The sequence below is a fragment of the Gavialis gangeticus genome, unplaced genomic scaffold, assembly GCF_001723915.1.
Source record: "Gavialis gangeticus isolate Ggan-Ray unplaced genomic scaffold, GavGan_comp1, whole genome shotgun sequence".
Classification (NCBI taxonomy): Eukaryota; Metazoa; Chordata; order Crocodylia; family Gavialidae; genus Gavialis; species Gavialis gangeticus.
In genome coordinates this window covers 144,211,087-144,221,012 of record NW_017729032.1, presented here as the reverse complement: position 1 = coordinate 144,221,012, position 9,926 = coordinate 144,211,087, and the positions used below count along the sequence as shown (strand labels likewise).

The 9,926-nt window shown below is 39.3% G+C and overlaps 1 protein-coding gene across 1 annotated transcript in view; it reads left to right on the top strand.

Moving 5' to 3' along the window:
* The window catches only part of CCDC138 (coiled-coil domain containing 138), a 77,882-nt gene that overhangs the window by 27,410 nt on the left and 40,546 nt on the right, over positions 1-9,926 (top strand). Inside the window, exons 8-12 of the mRNA XM_019524372.1 lie at positions 614-691; positions 774-884; positions 2,194-2,352; positions 3,712-3,828; positions 7,598-7,790. Of these exons, the coding sequence (XP_019379917.1) occupies positions 614-691; positions 774-884; positions 2,194-2,352; positions 3,712-3,828; positions 7,598-7,790 (658 nt within the window). The remainder of the gene's footprint in view (positions 1-613; positions 692-773; positions 885-2,193; positions 2,353-3,711; positions 3,829-7,597; positions 7,791-9,926) is intronic.

The following is a 9,926-nucleotide window of genomic DNA, read 5'->3' as shown; positions in this document are numbered from 1 at the left end:
TCACAAGTTGGGAGAGGGTAGGTTTAGGTTAGATATCAGGAGGCGCTACTTCACGGTCAGGGTGGCTAGGGTCTGGAACCAACTTCCAAGAGAAGTGGTGCAGGCTCCTACCCTGGGGGTTTTTAAGAGGAGGTTAGATGAACACCTTGCTGAGGTCGTTTGACCCCGGTACTCTTTCCTGCCATGGCAGGGGGTCGGACTAAATGATCTTCTCAGGTCCCTTCCGACCCTAGAAACTATGAAACTATAACTATATATATTATCTTCAAAATGAAATGGATTTTTTTTAATATAAGACTTTATTATTTGGCTGTGCCTACATATAATAGAAATCTAGTGTTTAGATTGTGAGTTTTCAGTTTACAAAACATAGCTAATTGCTGTACTTTAAATTGATTATAGACTTCAAGCTCTTGCTAGCCTCTTGCTGGCAAAGTTATTTTATGAAGAAGACCATGATTTTGAATTTTTCACATTTAGAGGATGTAACCATGATATTTTGATTAATAAATCTTATCTTCTAGAAATACATTTAATGATTTTGGAACAGCCTTTACATAAAAAAGAATGAATTTTGAATCCATGGATTTTTAATTTTTTTTTACTCTTGTAGTTAAGTGATGCTAGTGAGCAGAACAAGAAGTTGGAAGTCGAAGCAAGAAAAGTTCAAGCCCGGTTAGAGAATTTACAAGTAAGATTTGAAGATCTTCCTTATTGCTTCTTCTCTTGTAATAGACAAGTCAAATGTAATTTATTAATATGCTGTCTTATAGAGAAAGCATGAGTTTTTGGTAATACAGAAGTCAAAAGATGTTTCTCAAGCAGTGCAACAAAGTAAACCTGTCAAGCAGGAAAAAACGGTATCAACATCAAAAATTGCTAAGGTAAGGCATGAGCAAGACAGAAAGAAAGCCCTTCTCTCTTATTAAATGTCGTTAGATATTGGTACTTTTTAAACATCCATTTCCTTTGCTTTTCCCGCATGACACTAGTGAAACTCATTTACTGATTTTATTTTTTTTCATCAAGGAAAAGGATTGAAGTCTTCAAGGCAATAGAGCACTGGAATTGAAATGTAGATTAGTTAGACTATATACCTGAAAAAAATAGTGTTTGACAAAGAAGTAGTACACCAACACAATATCCTTTTTCTTTTATGTTGTATATCATCTCTTCCTCTCTTTCATCCCCTTTTCCCTGTTGTACTGTCTTTGGGGGTTGGAAAGTGCTTAAGTGGGTGCATCTACACATGTGCTTTAATGCTCAGTAGACTATTTTACTCCGCATTAAAGTATCACATAAAAAAGTGACATTATGCTGATGCACAATAAAATAATCTACTGTGCCTTAAGCATCACTAAAAAGGCATGCAAATGCACTACTGAACAGTAGCACAGTCTAATGCGCATTAATTTAGTATTTCACATTGGAGGTACTAAATTCTAATTTGCATTAGAAAAGGTGCATTCATGCACATGTAGATGCATCCAGTATATTTTCATACTTCTGCAATATATACCACAATATCTTTATATCTATTTCTCAATAGTTAACCAAAAAAGAAAACTATTAAGTGATGTCATGTACAAGAAGATTAGCTCTGAAAACTTCCATAGGTGATTGTGCTTCTAGTGAGGAGAAAATAAAATTAATGCAGATGTGTTCAGTATTAATTGTAGTATAATTAACTTCCTTTCTATCTTGGAAGTTACTTCTTTTTTTTCTATCTTGATAGGTACTCCTTGGCCTTTTGTTAGTATTCTGTAATATTTCACTACTAGCCAATTGCCTGTTATAAATGACACAGTGTTTCAGGGGGTGTTTACATGGCACCCCCCGCTCACCCGTCAGGGCCAGCCATGTAAACAGTCTCTCCGCCACCGCCACCTCTTCCTCCAGCCTCCAGCACGGCGGCTCCCTCCCCCCACTTGCCTGCCTGCCCGAGGCACATGTGCCAAGCAAAATGCCTTCCTGTGCCCCACTGGCACCCATGCCAGGGATTGCCTACCCATGGCAGAAGCTCTTTTGTTTGAGACCCTCCAAACATATCTAACAAAATGTTCAAAACTATTGTTTTTATACTGTGACATATCAGTCTCTTCTGATCTAAAGGTCTTAATATTGGACAGTATGCTTCAGATAAGCATCATCAACTTGAAGGCTAAAATATTTAATGTTATGGATGTGTTACAGGTACCACTTAATTTGCATGTTTATGACCTGTTAACTGTTCTTATGGATTGGATCTCAGATCAGTACCTCAGTAAAATGAAAGCTGAGGAAGAAAGAGAAAACAGTCACAAAGTGATGTGCACCTCCCAAAAAAATTACACACAAGAGAAATGTGCAAAGGTAAAAGAAAATGGTTTGGATTTCTGGTTTTGTTGTCCAGTTTTGTTTCTTTGTAAGATTTACTTTTGCCTCTAGCCAAGAAAGGAATAGTATGCTGTAGAAATATAGAAGATAGCTACATAGGAATCTTTACATAGTGACCCATCCTAATTTCTCCAGAGTACCTATATAAGATGGATTTTTCAAATTGTTTTTGTCTTAACAGGAATGGGATGTGTTTGCTGTGGTCTGTTTCTAGAGGCTTCATAAAAAAATACAGACACATTTGGAGGTTTGAACAGTGTCTAGCAGCTTTATAGTTATCTGAATATCAAATAGTTAACCTTAACTTTGGCTTCTCAAGCTCTTAATCCCTCTTTGCATTATCCTTTACTAAATTATTTTCCCCCACTGCTATCAGTTATGGATATTGCTTGTGCTGATAGAGAACAGTTTGGTGTTATAAACAGGACAGAGGTCCAACACAAAAATAGTTGGCAGAATTGATACTGTTATATATAATAGTTGATGTGCGCTTATGATTGGAGAAGTAGAATGGGATGGAAGGGACTTGGAAGGGAGATGGAGCATAGGGATGTTTGGGCTAAGTGCCCACAAATATTCTCTGTCTGTATGTAAATCTTTATGTGATTGTACTATAAACTTCAATATAGGATAACAAACTGATAAAAGAGATTAATTCCTGATGAATACATGTACATCTCTTTTTGTGTCCGAAAGAGTAACAGCTATATTACTGTGAAAAAAGTTAGAAATGACTGAAAGTCCTGTTCTATCTTTCTGTTAAAAAAAAAAAAAGAAAAGAAAGAAAGAAAAATCTCCCCCTCCTTTGCACCACACATACTCAAAATCCTGCCCTATCAAGTTTTTATAAATAATAAATGTTTAGCAAATAAATATTGATTTTTGAAAACATTGGGTTTTTTGAGAAATAATCATTGCTTATCAAAAATATTAACAAGAAAAGTAAGACTACCTTGAATAAATTCCAGCCAGAACCTGATTTGGAATATCTGAAAATTTTGTGAAGAGAAACTGAACTAGTTACATGGAGAAATCAAAGCACATTCAAACTAATGTTGTGTGATCACGTGCACTATGACCCAGCTACCTAAAACAAAAGAGAGAGAGAGAGAGAGAAAATTTTACACCATTTTTAATGTATGTTTCCTAATTGGGGCGCTGTGCTACAAAGTGTTCCATAACATTTTTCAATTTGATACTTTTGCTACATTATTTGTTAGGCAGTTTTAAAAATAAAAATAATCTAAGATATATCCTATTATTATAAAACAGGGTTTTATGAGTTGTTTAGTTAGCTATATTTATGCTCTTTAAAATTATTGTATATGTTTCTAGCTCCTACCTATGGTTGCCGAGCAACTTCAGTGGATGCCATTTGTAAATCCTCAACTGCATAGGTCTGTGATTAAATTTATTTACTGGGCTCTACGGCAGCTAGACAGTGGGACACAGGTAAGATGAGTATGTTCTTACAAGAAAATTCTTTAATATTTCATTTTCAGAAGGTGCTCAAATACTACAGTATTAGATGAAAGGATAATTTTCAAGATAGTATTAAAGATCCTACACCCTTTAGAAAGTACATATCCAAATAATTTGTCACGGGCAAGGAGCAAATGAAAGAAAAATAAGTCTCTCATTAAAAGAGTGTTTTGATGTTATTTCATATTGAAGCATAGACCCAAGCTGCCCTGGTACTTAAGTGGCTCATATTGTAACAGTATCTGAGCATCTGCAAACATTATTACATTTACCTTCCAAACATCCTTGTTGACTAGAAAAAGTATTTTTACCTGCGTTTTTGGGTTGTTAATTTAGGCATACAGATTGTGATTTGTTCAGGCTGGTACAGGAAGTATGTAGCAAAGCAGAAAAGGGAATGCAGATCATCAGTGCTGCTGTTCAGTGCCTTAACTATAAGGCCCTTCTTCGTTCCTTAGGGTAGATTTCTGAAGTATATAGAAGTGTAATAAAAATATGAAAGCAGTTGCATAATAGAAGCGCAGTGGGTATTATGTGGCATTCTCAATATTAGAAGCAAAAAAGTGAAAAATTAAAATTATTTAGAATTCAAAAGGCAGTGAAAGAGTAAATTATTTTGTACTAAAAAGAAAATGGTCTTAAACAAAAGATCCTCTTGAAGCATTTTGTCAAGTTCAGCGACTTGGATGAGGGGTTGAAAAGCACCTTGTTCAAATTCACAGATGACACTAAGATGTGGGGAGAAGTGGGCACGCTAGAAGGGAGGGACAGATTGCAATTGGATCTGGACAGGTTACAGGGGTGGGCAGATGAGAATAAGATGGGATTCAATACTGACAAGTGCAGGGTACTGCACCTAGGGAGAAAGAACCAGCAGCATACCTACAGGCTGGGGAGCTCCCCTCTCGGCAGCTCAGACACAGAAAAGGATCTTGGAGTCATTATAGACTCCAAGATGAACATGGACCGTCAATGTGGGGATGCAGTCAGGAAGGCTAACCGCACCTTGTCATGCATCCATCCACAGATGCATCACGAGCAGGTCCAAGGAGGTGATCCTCCCCCTCTATATGACATTGGTCAGGCTGCAGTTGGACTGCTGTGTCAAGTTCTGGGTGCCGCACTTCAGGAGGGATGTGGACAACATGGAGAGGGTCCAGAGGAGGGCCAGTCACATGATCAGGGGTCAGCAGGGCAGGCCATACAAGGAGAGGCTACAAGACCTGAACCTGTTCAGCCTCCACAAGAGAAGGCTGAGGGGGGATCTTGTGGCCATCTACAAACTGGCCAAGGGTGACCAGCAGGCTGCGGGAGAGTCCCTGTTTCCCCAAGCGCTACTGGGAGTAACAAAGAATAACGGCCATAAGTTGACGGAGAGTAGATTCAGGTTAGACATCAGGAGGCACTACTTCACTGTCAGGGTGGCTAGGATCTGGAACCAACTTCCAAGAGAAGTGGTGCTGGCTCCTACCCTGGGGGTCTTCAGAAGGATGACTAGATAGACACCTTGCTGGGGTCGTTTGAACCCAGCATTCTTTCCTGCCCATGGCAGGGCGTCAGAATTGATGATCTGCTCAGGTCCCTTCCGACCCTACTAACTATGAAACTATGAAGTTCGTAATGGAAGTTCTCTTAGAAGCTTACTTAAAGAAGCATAGATGGGGCTCCTGTTTGGGTCCTGATGCCCATGCTTAACTCGGTGCTTGAAGTCTTGTTCATTTAATTGAGACAGCTTAGTGTACATAAACAGAAGTATATACACAGTCTTTGCAGATTTGGAGTTTAATTGAATAAATGTTGATGAAAGTAAAAAAAAAATATTTTATGGGTATCTCTGCTTCTTTTTGTTTGAATCTTATTAAAGATTTGTTACGGTAAGGAAGGCACATTCTTTCTCCAGTTCAAGACAGGTTGAGAGGAAGATGCAAATATTTTCTACCGGATTTCACAGAACAACAATCAACTTTATATTACAGAACCAGATAGGCAGAAGGCAAGGTACCTTGCCAACTGTTTCATTCAGAGAGGCATGAACTTTTGTAGGCTACAGCTTACATCGTCAGATACTATGAATGGTCTTGCAGAGAGCAGGGATAGAGAGTAGAAAAGGACAAAATTATTTAAATACAAAGGACAGGGAAGTGGGGAGGAAAAAAAGAGACACTGTTGAGAGGCAAATGTGGATTGAAGAGATCAAAAGGGATAAACAAACCAGTTAAACCATTGAGGCTAAGTACAGACAGTAAAAAAGCCTGAGGCTGAATTGATTCAAATTAGGCAGCTTCCTCTAAACTGCATAGGTTGAACCGGTAACCAACTGAACCGACAGTTTTTAATTGGGAAAGGCAGGGGGAGGTCTGCACTGACCCAGGCAAGTAGGCATGGGGCACTAGAGCACATCTCCCAGCCTGCTGGCCATTGCCAGCCCAGCCAAGTGTCCCCAGGCCCCTGCTGTCCCCCCACAGGGGGTTCAGGGGCCCACTGTCCAGGTGCTAGCCCACCTTGGGGGAGCCTCCCCTCAGGAAGTTTCCCCCAGCCTGGGTTCCCTAGTCCAGACAGGCCTTGGGAGCTATGGGAAATTCCCCCCTTCCCCTTTCAAGTTTGACCTAAATCAATTAAGTCTGATACTACATCCAACCAGGTTTATCTTAAACTGGTTTTGATCATTTTGAAAAGCAGTTTATGTGCACTGACCTTCTGTTCTGTTACAGATTTAAACCAGTTTCCGATCACTTAAACCAGTTTATGTGTAAGTTCTGTCCATAGCCTGAGGAACACGGGGATTATAGAAGGCAGTTCAGGTAATGGGATAAGTCTGCAAAGTCTCTGTTGAGACCATAATTAATGTAATCCAGGCTGTGGATTATGTTTTCTTTTGTAGTTGTGCATTCAAATTGTTTAAGAATAGGTACTCAGGTCAGTGATGGAATAAAGTGTTCTGCCATGGGCTTTTGTGTCTTCCTGGAAGTGACAGCAGATCAGTGTTGCTTCATTCTTTCATGTAGGGTTGGCCCCGTCTATCCAAGGTAGACACCACTGTAAGATGGTGATAGCACATATAACATTGGTACAGGAGCAGCTTCATGAACCCTAGGATGTTATAATACATGTGGTTGGGTCCAATGATGATATGGGCTGTATTTTAGTAACTTTATTCCCTTCTGTTTAGTACCCCTGCTTTCTGCAAGGCTACGTATAGCATCTGATGAAGTAGTCTAGTAGTCTTTTTTTTATTAAAGTAGTCTGTAGCCTACAAGAGCTCATGCCTCTCTGAACAAGCGTCACCCTGTCTTGCCTTCTGCTACAGCTGATAATCAAAGCAGGATGATTTGAAGGCTGCCATGGGGTTGCAGTCTGGGCTTAGAATTTTCTTAATTTTGTAAGCTTATTTGTACCTCAACATTATTTTAACACTAGCTACATGGTTCAGATTACACTCTGACTCTTGTGGGGGGTCTGCGATGGTGGCAGATAGAAGCCAGAAGGAGCCACTGCCGCCGCCTGAGTTGCTTAGTCTCTTATGGGGAGGCTCTCATCTCTTAAGGGGGGGCTCAGCCCCGCTGAGCTCCCCCATAATTCAAACCCTGACTAGCTAACTTGATTTTAATACTTGATTTACCATTAGCTTTTTACATGTTACAAGGGAACACAAATACATAGAATATTATTTATAAATAGAATATTTTAAAGAACATCTTCAATTGTTTAAATATTTTACAATGGGTATATCGTTTAACAGCATGCAACTATGACATCAACAATGAGGAGACTTGGTGAAGACATATTCAGAGGAATAATAAGTAAGGGAAATCAGCATAATTCTTCTGAACAACCTACTGACAATAAACCAAAGTCAGCTGCTTTCTTTAAGAGTTCCATTTTGCCTTTGAGATTTGTGTCAACTTTAATAGTACTCAAAACAGTAACACAAGGTAGGTTCTGAAATGCCTTTACTATGCTTAAGAAGCAGCCTGTTTCTGGAAAAAATCAAAATATAAAACCTATCAACTGCTTTATATTATGATGGTATCAGTTGATGCTGTCTTCTAAAGTGAAATAAGTAGTGTAAAACCTGCTACTTTTTAGAAAGTTCTCATATTTCTTTTTCAGGCCAGGAGTGTTTGAGTATTCTGTTCCGGTTTTTTGTATGTGCCCTGAGAAGGGTGGGCAGCTGCAGTGCTCTTGATCCTGTCTCTCTGACATACCTGTGTAGTAGACCTGGATAGTTTTATAGGTGACCTCCTGAACAGGAGAATAATTGCTAGAGAAATTGAATTAGGACAGAAGATATGTCATGAAACTGGTAACTCTACGAGTTAAGCAGAGCTGAAACCTAGGCTGGTATCTGTGTCATTGCAGTACATACCTTAGCTGTCTTCTATCTTACCCCACACCTTCCCATCTCCATTGCTGCAGTAAGTCACCAGTACTCAAATTAAAACATTATGCATTTGGATGGAGTGTGAACATGCCAGTTCTTTGAGTGATTGTTCACACAGATCCCAGTCTTGGTTTCTTGCATGTGATATTTAAAAAATTAGGGATAGTATTTGAATCTTTTGTCTTTGCCTTATGTGCGATTGCAACTCACTTCTTTCCATTTGAGGACATAAAGAGCAGGGTGGGCCCAACCATTCCCTCAGTTCCTTGTTATATGTGGCTTTGAGATGGAACCCTCGACAGTGGATGCTTCTTTTGAATGTTGTACGATTTTAAGTTAGCTTAATAGTCAGTAATATTAAAGTTTCATTTTTACTGTAGATCACTGTAACAACTGAATTCTGTGTTTGTGAAGAACCTGAGGGATAGTTGTGCCTGGTATGTCCTGTACAACACCGGGTAGGTGGGGACAGAAGAGTGGCTTCAGTAAAGACTGGTAGTTAAAAAGAATCTGACTTTCTGTTCATGGAGAACAGAAGAATCTGTGGAGATCACATTGTGAAAAGCAGGGTTACTGATCTTTCAGGAAGTTGCATAGTGATTATTAGCGTCATTTTTTAGTTCTTCTCCTGTACACTAGAGACTCAGGGGCACTTCTGGGCCCAATCTGTTAGGAGCAGGCATAAAAAATAGCTGTTGCATCCCTAAAACTATTTGTGAGGACTATGTTGTCTCCTAACCAGGAGTTTCCAAAAGCAAGAACAGGTTTTATTTTTACACTTTTTTTTTAATGGGTCAGAGAAATGTTTTGTAAAACAGAAAGATAAGCAACTACATAATTTGGAAACTTTATAGTGGGGTACAGAGAACTTTGCCTTCAGCCTGACAGTATAAATCCATTGCAGAAAGTCAGCTTTTTGTTCACGGTCTACTTGGACACTTGAGCTTGCATGAAATATGTTAAAATATTTCTTACCAATTCTAGATTAGTTCTAGTGGAATGAAATCCACATTATAAACTATAGTCTCTCTTGACATGCTGATTAGTAGTCCTGGAACGGAGGTCAAAGATTTAAAAATCCTGGAGATTTGACCCATACTTTTGTACATAGAAGGTTTCCCTGCTATGAAGATGTATAGTGTATGGGTTTGGTTTTATGATTTTTTAAAGAACTACACTATTCTCATTTAATGGAAGGAAGCAAGCTCACTATATGTCACATGTAATAAGTGCTCTTAAACTGGGTTTTATATTTCTGGAGACCCCTACTAAGAATGAATAAATACCTGTTACAAAAATGTTTGTATCAGTCTAAACATAAAAGCCGTTTCATAGCATTTTGCTTTTTTACTATCATATTGTAAGATATGTTCTACCAAAACATCAGCAAAGTATTATGGTATTTACTAGGGCTGTGCGAAGCTTTGGTCACCAATTCAATTCAGAGGAGATTCAGGCCAAAAAGGTCTGAATCGAATCCAAAGCCTCCAAATTCATTTGGAAAAGATTTGGAGATTTGGATCAGCTGGGGAGAAGGAGGCACAGCTGGGCAGCTGTAGGTTCTCCTGCAGCTCTTCTGGCTGTGCCTGCTTCCCTCTGGGAAGGGGAGCTACAGGAGAAGCTCCCATGGCTGCCCTGCCCAGATCCATCCCCTGCCTGGCTCCAGGCTGCTCCTGTCACTTTAAAA